This window comes from Meles meles, chromosome 2 (assembly GCF_922984935.1).
Source record: "Meles meles chromosome 2, mMelMel3.1 paternal haplotype, whole genome shotgun sequence".
Classification (NCBI taxonomy): Eukaryota; Metazoa; Chordata; class Mammalia; order Carnivora; family Mustelidae; genus Meles; species Meles meles.
In genome coordinates this window covers 69,557,953-69,578,127 of record NC_060067.1, presented here as the reverse complement: position 1 = coordinate 69,578,127, position 20,175 = coordinate 69,557,953, and the positions used below count along the sequence as shown (strand labels likewise).

The window sequence follows — 20,175 nt, the reverse complement described above, 5'->3', positions numbered from 1 at the left end:
TCCCACCAGCACTGTAAGAGGGTTCCCCTTTCTCCACATCCTTGCCAACATTTGTTATTCCTTGACTTGTTAATTTAGCCATTCTGACTGGTGTGAGGTGGTATCTCACTGTGCTTTTGATTTGTATCTCCCATCGATGCCCATCGATGTTGAGCATATTTTCATGTGTCTGTTGGCCATTTATGTGTCTTCTTTTTTTTTTTTTAAGATTTTATTTATTTATTTGACAGAGAGAGAGATCACAAGTAGGCAGAGAGGCAGGCAGAGAGAGAGGAGGAAGCAGTCTCCCTGCAGAGCAGAGAGCCCGATGCGGGGCTCGATCCCAGGACCCTGAAATCATGACCTGAGCCGAAGGCAGCGGCTTAATCCACTGAGCCACCCAGGCGCCCCTTATGTGTCTTCTTTAGAGAAATGTTTGTTCATGTCTTCTGCCCATTTCTTAACTGGATTATTTGTTCTTTGGTGTTGAGTTTGATAAATTCTTTATAGATTTTGGATACTAGCCCTTTATCTGATAAGACATTTGCAAATATCTTCTCCCACAGAATGCTGCATTTTTCTAGTCTTACACCAATTACTTTTTTTTTTTTTTAAGGACTTATTTCAGAGAGAGAGTGTGTGTGCACTTTTGTGCAAGTTGGGGCAGAGGCAGAGGGAGAGAGAGAATCCCATTAAGACTCCCTGATTGAGCCTCAGGTGGAGCTCCATCTAACAATCCTGAGATCATGACCTGAGCTGAAACCTAGAGTCCCACATTTAACAGACTGAGCCAGCCAGGCGCCCCCTAGTTTTACACAATTTCATTTCCAATGTCTCCTTAGAGGCATACACCACACACAGGAATCTGTCTCGCTCCTCACTTTCACACTTCATCGGGGTGGACCTGTTGCATCTACTTACCAACTGGGCGAAAGCGTGATTAGTACTGAGCTGTAAGCACTTTCTGATGATCCTGATGAATTCACTCATCCTGATGCAACCAGTACAAGGACTTCGGCTGGATCCAGGACAGGAAGCTGCCTCTCACCCCGGTGTGGTTCTCTCCTCACCTGCATGGCATAGGGGCTGGACAGAGGTGGGGGCAGAGGGTCGTGGCGGTTCCCCCTCCCACAATAGCGGTCCCACCTTGTGTAGTCTTAGGTGTTTCAAACTAAGCTTCAGTTTTAAAAAATTGTTTCGGGAATGAGTGAGAAAGACGCGAAACGGTTTAACTTTAAAGTCTTCTCCTAATTGATGAAACCTAATTTCATTTCTGTTTTAAAAGGGGAGTAAGAGGGTTATTTGGAAAGGCTGGATCGTTAAGTGGTTGGCAAGGAACTGGAGCGCCGCGGTGGACACTGGGCCACGTGCCCCTGGTGGGGTAGGCACACTTGGGATGCTTTCCGGACATTCAGTTGTACCAAGTCCGCCTTTCCTTCCCCGACCGGGCAGCGGCCACCCCGTCCGTGAGGAGGGAAATCCAGGCGGCCAGCAGCTCCGTGACTCTCCGTGCTCAGCCTCCCCGCGCCGGCGGACGCTCGGGACCTTCCCCGCACTGACGCCGGAACTGGCCGGAGTAGCCGGGCGGAGAGCCTGTCGTTCCCAGCCGCTAGTTCCAGGGGGAGCCGCCGAGCCGGGCTTCCCGCTGATTGGCTGAACGAGAGGACGGCCAAAGATGATTGGTCCGGCCGGACGCTTTTCCGCGCACACGCCGCGGCCGCGCCTTCTTCCGCCGCTACTGTCTGGTGGGCGGACGCGATTGAAGCGGATGCGTTGGCCCGCCCCAGCCCGCCCCGCCCCGCCCCGCCCGAGGGCGCGACGTCACTACCCGGCGTGCCGCGCGCGGCGCTTCCCCCACCCGCTAATGTTTTGGCCGATTCAAGATGGCGGTGCAGGAGTCAGCTGCTCAGCTCTCCATGACCCTGAAGGTGCAGGAGTACCCGACCCTCAAGGTGGGGTCTGCGGGCCGGGCGAGGGGCCGCGCTTGGCTAGTGCCCGCGGACCGCTGGGGGTCGGAGGGGAGGGAGGAGAGGCAGGGTGGGGGCCGGGGTGCGGCCTGGGGCACCGGGCGGGGTCTGGGGGGGCTTCTGCGGGGCTAGCCTTCCGGGATCCGTGGGTGTCTGTGCAGCCGGGCTCCCGGGTGCCCCGGGGTCTGGGAGTCGGGAGGCCCGCGCTTCCCAAGGCCCGGGGGTCTACAGACAGCGCCGGGTTCTCCGAGATCTGAGGGTGTGTAGGGCTGGCCTCCCCGGGGCCTGGGGGTCTGCGAGGCCGACCCCCTGGGCTTCCCGGCGAAGGCGGGGTCTGGGGGCCAGGTTTTCCGGGATCTGGGGTCTTTCAGACCGGGCGGGTGTGGTGTGGGGCCGTCCATTGCCGGCCCTACCTTCGACTTCGTGGCAGGGCGTGGAGCGCGTCTGTCTGGCGCCCGGCTTCGCCCTCCGGAGCCCGATTGTGGCTCCTTCGTCCAAAAGAAAAAAAAAAGAAAAAAGAAAAAACAAACAAACGTGAACTGCCCCAGTGACATTTTGCAATAGACAGGCTGGTGGTTTTAGGGGCTGGGATGGAGGCCGGGGTTTGCAGGGTGTGGGGTCGTGGGCGCCTGGCAAGCGTGCCTGACGGTTGGTATCCAGCTGTCCTAATGTCAGGAGGTGTTGGTGTATTGACTTCCTTCCAGTCTCTAATTAGGGAACCTGTAAAGAGAGACCTAACGACCTAATGGGAACCCATCTTGTGGGACGTCACCAAACCTGAAATACAGCCCTTGCCACTGGGTTCCCGGTTGGGTGACCTTGGGTGGCCACTTACCCAAGTCGCCTTCCCTGAGCATGAAGTCTGTGTCTCTAGTAGGAGGGGCCACACTTGCTGCCTACCTAGTTAGCAGAGGATTTGATGGCGATGAGAACAAAGCACCTGGAAACGAATTTCTTAGGAGATCAAGGTCATAACATTCCAGGAGAACGGTGGCTGGGCATTTGTGATTCTGGACTCGTTCCCTGAGAGGCCAGGTAGCTTTTCTCTCCTCCTGGGAGACCCCCAGGTCCCCATCCACCTCAGTGGTGACAGGTGGTGGTGGGCGCGGCGTGGCGGGTTTGAATACTGCCCCTCTGTGTTCATCACTGTCGGGGAGACCCCAGGTAGGAGACGCGCCTGCTCTGAGTTTGCTGACTCCTATCACATGTAGGTAATGATAGCACCAGAGCTACCCCAGGTGAATCAGGGGACTCTGCTGCCAGTCGTCACTACTCAAGTCAGACTGCCCTGTGCAGTCCTCGTGGGAAAGCAGAAGCAAGGCTTTGTTGCTTTTCATTGACTAGCGGTGGAGCAGTGCTGTTTCTCCGCACCTTGTTTGATCAGGAAGGGCAGGGGAACTTTGGCGACTGCACCAGATGCCTGTTGTCTAGGCCCTTTCAGAATTAGGTGGTAGCTGTTCTTGTATTCAACTCCTTGAAGACCCTGTGGCTCGGAAAAGCCATGACATCATGCCACCCAAGGCCCCCAAGGAGACATCATTTGGGTTGATGTTTACCCCCCCCCCAACACACACACCACATGAATAAATGAGGCTTTTGTGGGGGAGCCACTCATCTCGGCCTGTTGTCTCTCACTCAGCCTACCCCCAGGCCTGGCACTGGAACTGACAAAACTGGCAGTTTGGGACTGGCTAGTAAGTGTGGGCAACAACAGACAGGAAGGGATTTCCCCTCCAAGTTCTCTTCCGTGGTTTCATAATCCTGACTATAGTTGATTTCTAGAGTTATTAAATAGCTTTTGATTAAAAGTAATCTTGCAGTTACTTATACAGGTAAAGAGATACTACAGTGTCAAGTGAGCTTGCCTGGTTAAAAGGAGTTTTACTTCTGCTTTAGAAAGATTTAAATGAATTTTTGAAATCCGGGAAGCTACTTCCACCATTTTCCCTCACAGGTTGTCTGGATCACCTGTAATCCATCAACATGTGTCATTGTTGAGAGTTGACATTTTTTCTAGATATTTTTAGGAGTGGTTTCTAGTGGATAAGGAGGAAGTTTCCCTGGGAAACAAGGGTCCCTTGACATAGGAGCATAAGTTAATATGGAATCCCCAGGACACTTGGGAGCTATGTTGGTCACAGTCTTGAGCACGGTCCAGATGCATGAGCCTCGGCGTGGAGCACTGTGCAGACAGCATAAAGAGGGGAGTGAGGGCTGAGGGCTTGAGTTCTGCAAGGTGTGTACTATGCTTCTGGGCTTCAAGGGCACGCTCTCCTGCAGGGTAATGGGAGCCAAGTTCTCATGGCTTTCCTGACAGGCAGTGCCTCCTTGGACACGATGGAGGCAAATCCAGGCAGGTTCCTCACAGCCCCAGGGCTGGTGGTGGGCTCCTGGGTGCCTGTGGCACGGGTCTTACCTCCTGGCACAGCAGGAAGAGAATGGCACAGCCGTGACATAACCGCCCTGCATGGGTTGAGCTGGATGCCCTCCGCTCACTGAGCCTGCAGTCCTGGGGTGGGATGGGCTGGTGTGGGCTTTCGGGCCACGTGAGTCCTTGTAGTGGGGGATGTGCATTGTAGGATGTGTAGCAGCACCCCTGGATTCTGCCCATCCCCAGAGTGTCTCCAGACATTGCCACATGTCCCCTGGGGGGCAGAATCGCCCTGGTAAGAACCACTGGACTGGATTTTGCTTTGGGAACTTGTTTTTTATGTTTTTAGAACAGCAGGGAGAGTGGGGTTTGTGGAAAACACGTTTGTGTTTCGGGCCTAGCTGTGAGTCTTTACCTGAGCACCTGGAACTGGAGGCCCTCTTAATTATGCTTTTAAAAGTGTTCTCTGGTTGCATCTGGGTGGCTCAGTTGATGAAGCATCTGCCTTCAGCTCAGGTCATGATCCAGGGGTTCTAGGATCGAGTCCCATGTTGGGCTCCCTGCTCCCAGAAGCAGACTCTGGGAGTCTGCTTTTCCCTCTCCTGCTCCCTGCTCGTGTTCTCTCATTCTCTCTCTTTCTCAAATAAATAAATAGAATCTTTAAAAAAAAATTCTTATCAAAGTAGCTTGTTTATTTTTCAAATTATTCTGCTAACCATCCTGTTTATATTTTGGAGTCTTGACTTCTGTTTTTCCCCCTCAGAGAATTGAAGTAAAATAATATCTTAGAGACCTTCTTTACCACCACCCAAATCAGGTGGGGGTCTTCACCGAGGAGAGAGGGTCTGGTGTTGGTCCCTGGGAGACCTGGCTCTGGACCCTCCCTCCCCCAGCTCCTCACCTTGAGTCTCACCTGTGCCTCTCTCTGTGCTCTCCTGGGGCCTCCTCTTCTTGGTCCTCCCAGCCTGACCCAGCTATGTCCCCCTCCCAGCTGCCCTCTCTTCTTCACACGTGACAGGCTGGGGGAGGGGGAGCATGGGGCATTGTTCCCCGCAGGGTCTGTGGGCGTATTCTCCTGTGTCTCTCAATTCTCTAGGGGACTGTTGAAATGTTCTGCTTTTAATTTGGTGACAGTCTTGTTGACCAAATACTGGTCTGCAATTTCAAAGCTCGGGTTTGTGCCTGTTGTAGAAAGTACGGGTGCTAATTATATGCCTAAAGTTACAGTTCTTCCAGCTTGGTCTTGGCCGGGAGGTAGGGGATCATATGTTCTCAAGTTTGAGAAACAGTGGTAAGCATGAGCATGTGGTTTGAAGGGACAAAATCCTAAGTATGCTGAGTCCAGGATGGAGGCAGTAGTCTGGGTCCTGACTCCTTTTTACTTTAGATCTTATGGTTTACAGAGTGAGCTTTTCCCTCTCTCAGGTGGTTGTATCTGGTGAATGACACCACCTCTCTCTCTGGCTCCAGGCTTCTGAGCGTGATGCCCTTCCTCTTCTCAGGCTCCAACTTTGTCAGACCTCCAGAGCCCAATCTGCTCCTACCCTGAGAGGCCTCAGACTGCCTTTGCCTTCCAGGATCCTACCAAAGCCAGAGCACAGTTGAAACACTCCTCTTCCCCTTTGCATCCTCCTGACCTTCTATTCTTGTCTCTTGCACTGCTGCTCTGATCCTGGGCCACAGACAAGACATTGGGTGGGTGGGCCTTTGGGGACAGGGGCTGCTCCATGCCAGGGTGGGTGCCCGGGTGGGTGCAGGCTGCTCATGGTAGTCTAAACAAGCTTCACGCCGGGAAAGGAAGGGCTTCCAGCGCCCCACTCTCTGTAGCAGTGGGGTAGGCTGGAGCCAGTTCGAGCCCCCGCCTAGGCAAGCAGCTTCAGCAGTGGCCAAGGGGCAGCCGTGCGACAGATGCTAGCGTGAGGTCTGCAGGTGGGGCTCACTGGTGCTTCTCCCTCCCAGAGCCACCGCGAGGCACCCCGGAGCTGAGGTGCTAGACTCCGAAGGCCTCGTGCTCGTTTGGCTCGTGTTCCTTGCTTGAAGAACCTCTGTGTGCTCAGTGGGCACAGCTGGGGATACTGGGGTGTCACAGAGAAAAAGATAGGGCTTGGCAAGGGGGAGGCATTAAACAAGTAATCTCAAACATCTCCGACCTTGAACAGGTGGAGGCAGGCCTGTGTGGGGCAGGGGGGATGGTCTTCAGTGGGCAGCCAGGGCACTTGCGCTTTGGGGCACAGCTTTGGGGCTGTGTCAAGGTCTTGGCTGACCCTAGCACCACTGGCACACAGACCTGTTAGAGCCGTAGGGCTCGGGTGTTCCGGGAGCCACACACAGGTCTTGACAGTGGGGCCCTGAGGGCCTGGGCCTGGCAGTAGACCACAAATGCAGGGGTGGGAGGGGCAAACTGGGAGGAGGTCCGGCCAAGACACGGCAGAGCTCAGTGCGCCTCTGGTCTTTCTAGGTGTACATTGTTTTAGAATCTGTATCCCTGGGGGCTATTTGTTTGAAAGCTTTCTGAAAAAAGATTTATTCACTGTTTCAGTAACAACTATGTGATAGAAAAGAGGTATTAGCTTAACAACCCAGCTATTGAGCTGAATGTGGCTGATGGAGAAAACCCCCCAGCTGTGCTAATGGCCTCACAACCTCCCCCCCACCCCCATCTATGAACACGAGTACTGTACAGCACTGCTTCCTGCTCCCCCTAGCCCACGTGGCCCCAGCCTGGCCTCCTCACCCACTTTCCACTCGTGACCGCTGCCGCCCTCTTTGGGTCTGCCCTCCCTTGTGGGGAGCTGCCCCCCCCCAGGGGTCAGCTGTGCCTGGAGCCCACCCCTTCTTGCCTGCAGCTCCAGCAAACCTATCTCTTCCCTCCCAACTCAGTTTCCCCTTTTCGATGGGTTCCATCAGCACCTGGCTCTGATGGCCCCAGGTCCTCCTCCAGCCACTGCCTCCTATTCCTGCCCCCTCCCATGTGTCTCTCTGGTTCAAGTCAGAAGTCTGGCCCCTGACATTCCTTGAAAATGTGTTTGTCAAGGTCACAGTCCATTTGACGCTGCTAAGTGGTCAGTTGCTGGGCAGTTGCCTCCTTCACTTGGCCCCCCTGCTGCCATTCTCTTGGTTCTCCTGGCTAGTCTTCTGCTTTCAGGTTACCTCCAGCTTGGGGTCCTTAAGTTTCCGTGGCAGCAACCAGCCCTGGAGAGGTCTCAAGTCCTGCCTCCAGGCAGGCCTGACCCTGAACTCCTGCCTGGATGGTGGGCCACCTGCCAGGCCCCCTCACGCGACTGAGTGGGGCTCCCTAGCCCAGAACTCGTGCTTCTTGGCACCCAGCCAGCCCATCTTATGTGAAGACTGTCCTCCTGCCCCTTGTGCAGGGTTTGTTCAAAGGCCCTGGGGTGTTCCTGAGGCCTGTGTTTCCTACAGTCTTTCTGTGATCCGTGATCCCCTTGGTCTCCATGGGCTGTGGGGCTCCATTCTGCTTGCGGATGGCAGGCAGGAGGGAGGGGAAGGGGGAAGGTTCCTGCTCCTTCCCCGGGGGCCTCCCGGAAATGCCATTCAGCATTTTGTTTCTGCTCAGAGGCCAGAGCTTATGACTGGCTCTACCCAGCTTTGGGGGGACCTTAGGACAGCCTGGTGGGGGGCTTATTGCTGCCCTGGCCCTGAGTGCAGCTGGGATTTGTGGCCCCTGCTGTGCTCTGTCCCTTCCTCTACTTTATGTTTTTTACAGCTTTAGTCAAAGTCTGATGGAACTGCCCCCAGTCCCTCTGCTTGCTTTTCTGTAAGAGCCCTCATTACAACCCACGCTCCTCAGGGCGAGAGGCTGCGTTCTGTTTCCTCACTCCTGGGCTCTGGCCAGGCCCTCAGTGATCCTCATGGTGTCTGGCAGTGAGCACCCACTGACAGCCCCTCCTCCTTGCAGCAGGGCCCTGTTTGGCTCCCAAGTTTGTCCCCAGCTCACAGCCACCCTCCCCCAGTGTGACCGCGCGCCGTATTGATGGTCTTGTGCTGTCTCATGAGTCTGAGGACTCTCTGTGCATACTGGTGACTCCCAGATGGTTAGCTCCCCAGTTCCAGGGCCCAGGATCGAGTAGCCTCACTGGAATCTCTGCAGGGTCGCTCGGCACACGCAGGTATGAACTCCCTACCTTACATGCCTCTTCCCCAGACCCCTCCCCATCTTCCTTCCTTCCCCATCAGGTTAGAGTCTTGAGCCGTCTGTCCTCACAGCTTACATCCGTGTGTCTTTCCGCTGTAGCTCCAGCATGTGTTCAGAGTTGGACTGTGTCTTACCTTCCTTCTTCCTGCTGCCGTGGTGCTGGCAGTGGGGGTGGGGGAGCTCAGAGCCTTTGCATGTGTTTCCTTCTGGAATTCTCTTCCTTCAGGTGTTCCTCTTACTCTGTCACCTTCTTGGATCTTGGCTCTGCTGTAACCTCAGTGAGGTCACTTTGTTTCAACCGGGAGCCTTACCGTCTCCCTCCTCTCTCTCTTTCTCCTTAGCTGTTACTGTCATACTGCATTTTGCTTCTTTGGTTCTAACCCCTGAGATTGTAGGCTTTGTGGAGAGCAGAGAAAAAATATTTCTTCAGTTAATGAATGAACTGTTAGTTAAATATTGCTTTGGCAATTTTGTCCAAAGAAGTAAAAGTTGAAACAGAAGTAAATGTAACTTCAAATGGACGAGACATAATATGTCTGTGTATCCAGAGAACACCAACAAATTGGAAAATTACTAGACTTAATGAGAAAGCTCAACATAATAACTGTGCACATAAAAAATGTACAAAAATCAGTTACTTTTCTGGGTCAGCAACAACCAGTTAAAGCACCTCTTGGGAAAATACCCGTTCACAATAACCTAACAGCATCAGAAAATACCAAGGGAAGCTTTAGCAGCTAGCATGATGGGCACTACGGGAGACGCAGGGAGTCTCAGGAAAGGCCTAGAGGAGGACCAGCACCAGCAGGGAGTGTTGTGTCTGAACGTACTGATGGCTGAACGTGCCATCTGACTTGCTTGTGCTGGAGCCTGGACTTCTTATATGTAATCAGGGAAACACAGGGAAGGGCGGGTCGTTGCCAAGGCCAGTGGCCGGCGTCCCCCTTGCTGACAGACGCCACTTCCCGTCACTCGCTGCTCAGCAGTGAGGAAGCCTGCTCTGCTGGTGTTACGTACACAGGTTGACCCTGGTGCCCATCTGTGGTTGCTGTGTCGTGTTTGGTCAGTGAGCCCATCCCGAGGGGTGGACGGCACTTGACTACGGGGAGGCACGGCCATGGTTCTCCCCCCACATGGGGGTCCTCCGCCCATGCGGCGCTGCACTATGTGTGTGCTGGCTGTTACTTTGCTCAGACCTCCCTTTCTAAGATGGACCAGTGGCACGGACAGATGTCTGCAGGTACCCGGCAGACCATCCTGTGCTGAGGGAGGAGGACATGGAGGTGCTGCTGGCACTATTCCCACGGCGAGCTCTGTCTGCTGCCCTGTGCTATGAATGGGCTGTCTCGTCTTCACCCCCTGAAGCTGGCTAGAAATGTCACTGTTTTAAGAAGCCATTTGAAACTGCGTGAGCCTCCCTTGGGGTGTGTGCTGTGCTTGGGAGATAAGCTCCGGGAAGGAGGAAGCCTTTGTGATTTGGGAAACTGTCCCATGCGACACATCCGAACACGAGGTGGACTCTTCAGGATGTAGATGTCTGCTGCTGCTCAGGGCTCAATCTAACACTTTATTTTTTGGTAAAGATCTTATTAATGTGACAGACACAGCAAGAGAGGGAACACAAGCAGAGGCAGAGGCAGAGGGAGAAGCAGGCTTCCCACGGAGTAGGGAACCTGATGTGGGGCTCGACCCCAGGACCCTGGGATCCTGACCTGAGCTGAAGGCAGATACTTAACCAACTGAACCACCCAGACGTCCCTTCAGTCTTACACTTTAGAAGATGTTCTTAGCTTTGTGAGAAATAGAAACCTCTTCTGAGCTTTCTTCATTGTGAAAGATAAAAAGACCCATGACATTGGGGAAATCCTTCCTGTGCTGGTAAAAATGGCTGAAAACATTATGATGACAAACTAAAATGCATTTCTTTGTCTGCAAATACTGTCAGAAAACCCACAGCAAACATTGGAGAAGGTTTGAAGAAACACATACTAAAGCAAATGACACAGTGTAGGAGGATTGCTATAGAGCTGGTGAAAGTACAGATGTTTCATAGAAATCTTATGGTGTTTGCCAGATTCTGTTTCAATTGTGAAAACAGGAAGGATTACTTTTTGTGAGTCACTGAAGGGGAAAAATGTACTGAAGGAAATATAATTTAACATCAGCTAACTAAACAGAAATCCTGAGGATCTTAAAAGCTACAGTGTGACAAATTACCAAGGAAAAATTAAGTAGATTTAATTAATACAAATTTAAATCTCTGGTATACTCAGATAAAATAGAACCAGAATATAAAACAAATAACGATTTAAAAAATCCACCAAATGTGACCCATAAAGAGGTGATTCACATTGATGAGAAAGATCCAAGACCTCTTTTCCTCCTTGAGTGTTAGACAAGGAACACAAAGGGAAAATATGTTGGATTGAACCATGTAAAATTGCTGTTTTGTGGAGTAAAAGACAATGGCTGAATAGGCTTATAACATGTAAAGAGATTTAAAAAAAAAAAAGAAAGAAAAGAAAACTTTCCATTAAGAAAAGCCCAGGATCAAGTGGCTTCACTAGTATATTCTGGTAAATGTTTAAAGAAGAATTAACACTGATTCTTAACAAACTCTTCCCAAAAATAGAAGAGAAAGGAACATTTCCCAGCTTACTCTGTGGTCAGTATTACCCTGATACCAAAACCAGACACTGATATCCAATAAGACTATAGACCAGTATTCCCCAAGAGTGAATATTGGTGTTAAAATCCTCAACAACACACTAGCAAATTGTGTCTGACAACATAGGAAAAGAATTATGTACCATGAGTAAATGGGATATACCCCAGGAATGCAAGGTTGGTTCAAGGTGGAAAAAGCAGTGTAACACACACCACAACAGTATAAAGGACAAAACCCACATGTTCATCTCCATAGACAGAGGAAAAAAAGCACTTGACAGAATCCAACACTTTTTCGTGATAAAAACACTCAACAAGGGGCGCCTGGGTGGCTCAGTGGGTTAAAGCCTCTGTCTTCAGCTCAGGTCATGATCCCAGGGTCCTGGGATGGAGACCCACATCGGGCTCTCTGCTCAGCAGGGATCCTGCTTCCCCCTCTCTCTCTGCCTGCCTCTCTGCCTACTTGTGATCTCTGTCAAATAAATGAATAAAATCGTAAAAAAAAAAAAAAAAAACAAAGACTAAAGATAGATCAGTGAGCTAGAACTTAGAGACCAGATATAAGCCCATACATAGTAACTCTCAGTAAGGATGCCAGGACAGTTAATAGGGAAGGGGGAGGCTTTTCAGCAAATGGTTCCAAGACAATTGGATATCCACATGGAAAAGAAAGAAGTTGAATCCTTCGCTCACACCATATGCAAGCATTAAGTCAAAATGGATCAGAGAATTAAATGTAAGAGCTAAGATTCTTAGATATCACACCTAAAGCACAGGAAACCAAAACAAAGTTATAGGTTGGACTTCAAAAGTAAAAAGCCTGTGCTTCCAAGGACAGAATGGAGCGAAATGTTTGCATGTCATACCTGGTAGGAATCTAGTAGTATCCAGAATCTACGGGAAAAGAGTTCTTAAGGTTCAATAATGTAAAGACAACCCAGTTTTAAAATGAGCAAATGATTTGAATAGGCTTTTCCAGAGAAGATATACAAATGGCTGATAAGCATTGAGAAGATTCTCAACAATATTACTCATTTATGAGATTCAAATTGAAAACCACAATGAGATACCACTTTCTGCCCCCTAGAATGGTGAATCAGAAAGATGGCTGGTAGCAGGTGTTGGGTGAGGGTATGGAGGAAGCAGAGCTGTCCTGCAGTGCACGGCATGTAAAATGGCAGACACTATGCAGAGCAGTCTGGTGTTTATCGAAGAAGCTTGACATAGAGTGGCCTGCCATTCCATTCCTCATTAGAGCCCCCAAAGAAGCGAAAGGTGTCCACATGAAAACCGTGCAGGAGTCTCTGTAACCTTTTTATTCTTAATAGCCCCAAATTTGGAAGCAGTCAAAATGTCCATCAACATACGAATGCGTAAGTAAATGTGTTATGTTTACGTGACGGAATGCCATTCTTCAGCAGTAAAAAGGCATGAAATACACGTTACATCATGGCTGAACTGTGAAAACATTACGCTGAAGCCGGCCCAAAGGCCGTGGGCTATCTGAGTCTGTTTGTGTGAAGTGTCTGCGATGGGCAGACCCAGACAGGTTGTTCGTGGCTGGTTGTCTGCCTGTGGGGAGGACCTCCATGGTGATGGGATTTCTCTTTGGGTTGAGGAAATGTTCTAGAGATATGTTATGGTGATAGTTGTGCAACCTTGTGATTATATTAAAAACTCTGAAATTGTACACTCTAATAAGAGTGTGAGCTTTATGGTATCTGAGTTATATCTTAATTAAAATTGGTAAAATAATGACGGCCTGTCAGCATTTTTGTATGCTTCAGTGTAATAGACAATTACAGAGCACTCATGTAGGGGTGCCTGGGTGGCTCAGTTGATTAAGTGTCTGACTCTTGTCAGCTCAGGTCTTGATCTCAGGGTCGTGAGTTCAAGCCCCACGCAGAACCTACAGAAGAAAAAAAAAAAAGCATCCTGCACAGTGCTGGCCAACCTTGGGAGCGTATCCATGACCTGCTACTCTGCACACACATGAGTTAACTTTAGCATTGATCCACAAAATTCCAGTAGGCAGGTTAGAGGTGAGACACAGTTTTGATAACTGCTGTCAAATTCCCCTCCCTTCCCCATGCTCCCTGCCAGCCATGTATGGGGTCCAAGTTACCCCCAAACCTCATCATAGGTTTTCTGTAGCTGCACTGTCCAGCACAGCAGCCCCAAGCCCCATGTGACTGTAGAGTGCTTGAAATTTTGTTCATCCAAATATGTGCTCAACATGTAAAACAAAATGTGTAGTGGCTTTTAAAGATTTAGCACTTTTAAAGATTTTAGAGAAAAAATAATGCAACGTGTCTAATAAATGCAATATTTGGGGTGTATTGGATATATAAAATACACTAAAATCAGCTTCATCGGATTCTTTTTAATGTGGTGGAGAGAAAATTTGAGATGGTGTGCACACACAGCTCACCGTTCCACAGACAGCCCTGCTGTGGCTCTATCCTTTCCATTTCTCTTATGCACTTGTGCTCTAGTTCTCTTTCTGTAGCCATCCAGATTTGTAGGGAGTACCAATATTGTGGACTTTCCCTCCCCATATTTGTTCTCCATCTCCTGTGCTTTTTTGTGTCTTTTTTCCTTTCCTTCTTGGTAGATTGATAAGGTTATCTTTGTTCCATTTAATTTCCTCTTCTGGTTTGACAAGGTCACAGCCACACTCGGGTTGTGACAGATCTGAAAGGTCTCCAGAAGTTGTTTCCAGGGCTCCCCTGGGGAGCATTCTCCCTAGAGGCAAACCGCTCCTCCCCCTGGTGTGGTGGTGTTGGAATGTCACATAAAGGGACCTCACCGCTGCACTGTGTGTTTTGCGCCCCCCCCCTCCGCCGGTGTTTAAACTTCATTGGCGGCACCCACATCAGTGGGCAGTTTACTATCCCCATGGATGCATGTTTGAGATGGTTCCCATCTTGGGCTTACAAATAAAACTATTAGGAGCATTTGTGTAATTTGTGTACAAGTCTCTCTGTGGATTCTCTATTTGTTTCCCTTGGGATTGGAATTGCTGAGTGATGTGGTACATGTATGTTTACCATCATAAGCAGCCAGATTCTGTTCCTGAGGGTCATGCACACCACTGTCCGCGATAGCATCCAGGTGTCCTCAGCCTAGCCGGCAGGTGCTGGGGAAGTCCTGCTAGCATGCCCTAGTGTCCTGTCTCAGCTCTCCAGAGAAACGGAACCATCCCGCATGGGCGGAAGACAGAGAGGGAAGGAGGAGGGGGAGAGAGGTGGAGACTGACTATGCAGAATTGGTTTATGGGATTATGGGGGCCGAAAAGATCTGCAGTGGGCAAGCTGGAGGCCCAGGAGAGCTGACAGAAGTCTGCTTTACCCAACCCAGTGTGCAAACACGATTCTCCAGACATACCCAGAGCCACGACTCACCCTGTGTCTCTACCTTGTGGCCCGGTCAGCTTGACAACACATACCACTAACTCTCACATGTCTCCTTGTGGCTTGAACTTGGATATTTCTGACTAATGATGTTATGTGTCTTTATTATTAGCCCTTTGTGTATCTGCTTTTGGGACTTTTTGTTAAAACCTTTTGCCTGTTTTAAAAATGGGATTGTCTTCTTGGTCTTGAGTTGTTAAGAGTTTTAAATATGTTCTAGATGTAAGTCCTTTGTCAGATTTACATACACTGAATGTTTTCTCCTACTCTTTGCCTTGCCTTTAATAATTGCTTTTCAAAGTTTTAGTTTAATTAATCTTTCTCTTATAGCTATAGCCTTCTGTATCCCTTTGAGAAATCTTTGCTTCTCTTAAGATTGTGCAGGTTTTCTCCTATGTTCCCGTCTAGAATTCTGTAGTTTTAGCTTTGACCTTTGGGGCCATGGTCATTTAAGAATTTTTGCAGCCCACATGAAGGCCAGGTTGCGGTCCTCCCTCTTCCATGTGGCTGTCCAGTTCTGCTCCGCTGTTGCAGAGCGGGTCCTCTCTGCCCTGGGTCTCTGGGCTCCTTGTTGGGGTCCATATCTGGGTTCTCCGCCCTCCTCCAATCCTGGTATGTTCACTGTAACTTCATGGGAGCTGTGGAAATCAGATACCATTGCCTTGTGTTATCAGCACCATAGGAATATTTTTTATCGTAAAGTATAGCATGAACTAGTCATCTCCATTTTTTTTTAAAGATTTTATTTATTTATTTGACAGATTACAAGTAGGCAGAGAGGCAGGCAGAGAGAGAGGAGGAAGCAGGCTCCCTGCTGAGCAGAGAGCCCGATGCGGGGCTCGATCCCAGGACCCTGGGATCATGACCTGAGCTGAAGGCAGAGGCTTTAACCCACTGAGCCACCCAGATGCCCCTAGTCATCTCCATTTTTAAGTGTGCAGCAGTATTAGCCATATGCATATAAGGTCTCTTGAGCTTTTTAGCTTGCACAACTGAAACTGTGTACCTGTTTGTCTTGCTCAGTTCAAAATGCAGTTGGCTGGGTGCTTGTAAACTACAGAAAGTGCTTCTCCCAGGTCCTGGAGGCTGGAAGTCCAAGATGAGAGTGTCATGGTGGTCTGGTTCTGGTGAGGCCTCTTCCATGTTGCTGATGGCTGCCTTCTCCTGTGTCACATGTGGTGAAGACAGTGGTGAAGGCAGTCCTGTCAGAAGGATGCTGATCCCAATCATGAGGACCGCACCTTGTAACCCAGTCCCCTCCCAAAACTCCATGTCCACATACCATTTGGTTGGGGGTATGTGGGTGCATTATGGGGGTGGGGACACATCCATCTGTTGCACCATTAAATCCCCTCCCTTTTCCCCAGCCCCCTGCAGCTGCCCTCCTTTGTTCTGTTTCTGATCATTTGGCTACTCTTGGTGTCTCCTGGGAGAAGAGCCCTACCCTTTAGTGTTTGGTATCTGGCCCTTTCACTTGGCATTGACGTCCTGCAGCTCCTCCATGGTGCGGCATGTGGGAGGATTTCCTTCTTTCTGAGGCTGAATCATATTCCATTGGGTGTATACACCACATTTTGGTAGTCCATCCATCCGCCCATGGACACTTGGGTGCCTCCCTATCTCAGCTGCAGGGCCTAATGCTGCCATGATCATGGGGGTGCTGGCATCTCGTGGAGACCCTGCTTTCTGTTCCCCAGGGAACACGCCCAGATGTGGAACGCTGGACCGTGAGCTCATCCTGGATCCTCCACACTGTTTTCCACAGCGGCCGCAGCCCACAGTACACGGGGCTCCCGTCGGTCCATGTCCACGCCACGGCTTGTCGGTGTCTGCTCCTCTGAGAGCAGCCGTCCTGTGGGCTGTGACGTGGGGTCACCCGTGGTTCTGACCCACATTTCCCTGATCCCTGGTGACGCTCAGTTGCCTGTCCTGTCGGCTCGGCCACTGCACAGGTCCTCCAGAGAGCTGTCCGCTCAGCTCCTCTGCCCACCTGGGGTTGGGGATTCATGCCTTTGCTCTGGAGCTGGAGCTCACCACCTGCTCCGGGTGCCAGACGCTTGTCAGCCTTGCACTCTGCCTGGGTGCCCTCCTCTTCTGGGGTTACGGTCTCACTATAGATCGCTTCCTTTGCTTCGCACGAATTTTAAGTTTGGCTAATCCCATTTGGCTGCTTTTGGTTTTACCGGTTGCCTGAGCATTTAAGACTACATTTCATATTTGCCTCTTACTTTGGAATTCTTTCAAAACCTCTTGGACTTAGAGTCACCTTATCCACGTTCCTTAGGCTGTGGATGGGTTTCTTTCCTTCTCGTTCGACTCTGTTATTTACTGGTTTCTTTCCTCACATACAGCTTTTTGCTGTATCTTGTTTCATCTCATTGATTTTGTTGTTTGTCTCACTGAGGGCTCTCTGAGTAATTTTCCTCCCAGTAAAGGGATGTGGGCGCTAACCTTGGCAGTGCCGCATGCCTAGAAGTATCTTAATGTTGCCCTTCTGGAATGATAGTTTGGCTGCCTTCAGTATCTTCAGCATTTCAGAAATTCCACTCCTTCATTTGGCCAAAGCCCTTCTTAAAGGAGGCTGTGAAGGAGCTATTGGTGACTGAGCAGCAGGGGACAGTTGGGGAAAGGCAGGGGAGGCCCGGACCCCAGGCTGGGTGCCCTGTGGGCAGAACGCTGAGCAGCTTTCCAGGGCCCACTGCCTGGTGTCCTCCGGACGGAAGCTGGCACAGGAGACTGCTCAGTGCTCCTGGGACATAAATTCTGAGAGCTCCTGGTGGGGGGTGGGGGATGTTGCTATGGGCTAGACCGGTGGGGGGCACAGGACATGTCAGGGTGTGGGCAGCAGAAGGTGAGGTCCTGAGAGCTCAACCCTGTGGAGCTTATGACCAGGTGTGGGGCGGGAGCACCAGGGACAGCTCAGGGGTCCTTGGGTGGGAGGAGTGGCCCCGGAAAGCTCCTGTCCAGGCCATTTGGAGGTCAGACTCAGGAGTGGAGGCTGAGGGGCTGACTCAGGCCCAGGGAAGATGTAGGCCACATGATGGGAGAGCAAAGTGGGGCTCACAGCCCCCGAGAAGTGTATGAAGTCCTGACTTAGTTTCTTTTATCAAAAGAGAGAGGAATTAATGTTGACTGTAACCTTATAAGTTGGGCCTGGGTATCAATGATGGACTGAAGATGAGTGTTAGAGTATTGCCTGCTTCTTTTTGGGTAAAAGTTAAAAATGGAGATCCAGGCCTGTAGCGCCTGCTTCAGAGTCTCCTTTTCCTCCCCTTGGCTCTGAGGGATGAGCGTCATGCCAGGTGTCGTGAGCAGAAGGCAGGACCTGAGACTCCTGGGAGTCCTGTGCTGGTGTCCCCTGAGCTTGGGTACATTGACCACGGGGAGACCTGCTGGATCTTAGGGGCACGGCAGTGTCCATCGGGTGTGACGGTGCTCACCGGCTGCTCCCATGGCTCTTCAGTTGCCTGGCGCTGGAGGTGTTCCCGTCCCCTGGCTTGTGCTTGGGCTGACAGTGTGTGCAGGTGTGTGGCTTTTCTCTTTTCCTGTATTGTGGTTGTTTTGTTTGTATTTATTGAAATGTAGTTTTAACATCTGAATTTAGAATAAAACTTTGAAGCTTTTGTTATCGGGCATCACTGGATTTGTTTCAGTTCACTTTTCAGTAATTCTCTTGTGTTTTATGGAAATATCAGCCAGGTCATATTGGAAACACACACAACATATTGGAAACACACAAACCGTCTGGCACAGACGGTTTGCAGGCCCTGGGGTGGATGGGGCTCTGAGAACAGTCCAAGATTCTGAAAGGGAGGATGTGTGCATCAGCATCCCACAGTCCGCCGGCCTCAGGGCCTCCGCCGAGAGCTGCTGTGCTCTTGGCGAGGGGGGTCAAGCACATGCACGCACCTGGGTCTCCGTGCTGTGCTGTGTTATTAGGAGGGACGTTTGCCAAAACTGAGGCTCAAGGCAGGGAGCCCTTTCCTTTGGACGTGGGGACAGTCCTTTTACTTTGTCTAGAGACTCTCCTGTCTTGCTTGTGCGAGACCATGGCGCAGTTGCAGGAAAGCCTGCTAGGCCCGGCTGCTGGGGATGAGCCCTCCCCAAGTGGTGGACGTGGTTTGTCTAACAGCATTTTGCCTCTTGAGCCAGGAAGACCCAAGGTGTGGTGGACAGGAATGTTTACCCACTGCCACCGTGTCTGCAGGGCAGCTTGGGGGGTGGCAGCTGGGGCAGGGGCAGTACTGGACCCCTGGCCAGGTCTTGGGGAGGTCCTGCTGCTGGGGCCCCTGGTTGGTGTCTGGGTCCTCTAGGTGTCCCTGCTCCTGGGAATCCCAGGCTCCTCCCTGCCACACACGGCGCCTGGCACCTGGCAGAGCGGCAGCGCAAACTTCCGTGGTGAACTGCTGGCTGCCGGGGGGTCCACGCTGCATGAGCTGCATTTGACAAGTGGAAAGTACTGGACCTGGAGCCCGGAGAAGGGCCGGGAGCAGTGTTGGCAGCCACTGTCTCTCAGTGACATGCCATCCTTCCTGGGTCTTTTGTTGGCTGTTCTATAGGGAGAGGTGGTTTTGTCCCTGGGGGCTGAATAAATGTGATCTGAGATGACTTAGATGCGTACCTGTGGCGACATGCTGACACCCCAACCGTCTGTGCGCCCCGTCCCGCGTGGCCTTCCCGGTGTCCCGAGTCTGCGGCACCTGCCAGCCCCATCACAGGCCACTGCAAGTTTTCCATCTGATGGATCTCGTGGTGGTCATCTCCTTCAACTGTTTGGCATCCTGGACGTACTTTGGGATTATTTTGTCAGTGTGCCCTTAACAGTTTTCTGGAAAGAAAGGAGCTGCCTCTGTGGATTTGGGGGGGGATATGTGTCTTCTCATTAGTATCCTCATCCAGGAACACAAATGAGCCTCCATTCATACAGGCCTTTTGTGGGCCTCAGTCAGGGTTAGAGTAGATGTGTCTGTAGAGTGCAAGGAGCCTAGGACGTGTGCCTGCCAAAATACTGTGAAGGGGGTCTGAGTGTCGCACGTGTAGGACTGCAGGTGCTCACACACCAATTACCATTCTTTCCCAGGTGCCCTACGAAACACTAAATAAACGCTTTCGGGCTGCTCAGAAAAACATTGATCGAGAAACGAGCCACGTCACCATGGTGGTGGCCGAGCTGGAGAAGACTTTGAGCAGCTGCCCTGCCGTGGACTCTGTGGTCAGCCTTCTGGATGGTGTGGTGGAGAAGCTCAGTGTCCTTAAGAGGAAGGTCGGTGTGGCTTCTGGACCGTCCTGTCCGCCTGCCTACATGTGGGCTATAGTGTGGGTCCCACGGCCCAGCGTTCTGATGGACCCAGCCTGTCCCCAAAAGGGCTGTCTTCTGCGGGAGCCAGGATGCAACAGAGACCAGACAGCCATGCCTTGGGGAGGTGGGCTCTCATGGCCAGAGTGTGGGAGAGGCGAGCCCCTCCATGCTCTCTGGGCTCTGTACCCCCTGCAGGGCTGGCGGCCGGCTTCCGGTCCTGTGCTCCTGCTCCTGTGTCGCTGGGTTGTCCCAGCTCTGGAATATCTCAAGCACAGACGGGAAGCAGATGATTTATTATTTTTAGACTTTCCCCTCAGAGCTTCAGA

The 20,175-nt window shown here is 51.3% G+C and overlaps 1 protein-coding gene across 2 annotated transcripts in view; it reads left to right on the top strand.

The window, feature by feature from the left end:
- The first annotated feature begins 1,825 nt into the window (after positions 1-1,825).
- Positions 1,826-20,175, top strand: part of MAEA (macrophage erythroblast attacher, E3 ubiquitin ligase) — a 32,671-nt gene continuing 14,321 nt past the window's right edge. For both annotated transcript variants that reach the window (XM_045988683.1, XM_045988674.1), the window contains exons 1-2: positions 1,826-1,931; positions 19,631-19,813. In XM_045988683.1, coding sequence (XP_045844639.1) covers positions 1,863-1,931; positions 19,631-19,813 — 252 coding nt within the window. In that variant the 5' untranslated portion in view covers positions 1,826-1,862. The remainder of the gene's footprint in view (positions 1,932-19,630; positions 19,814-20,175) is intronic.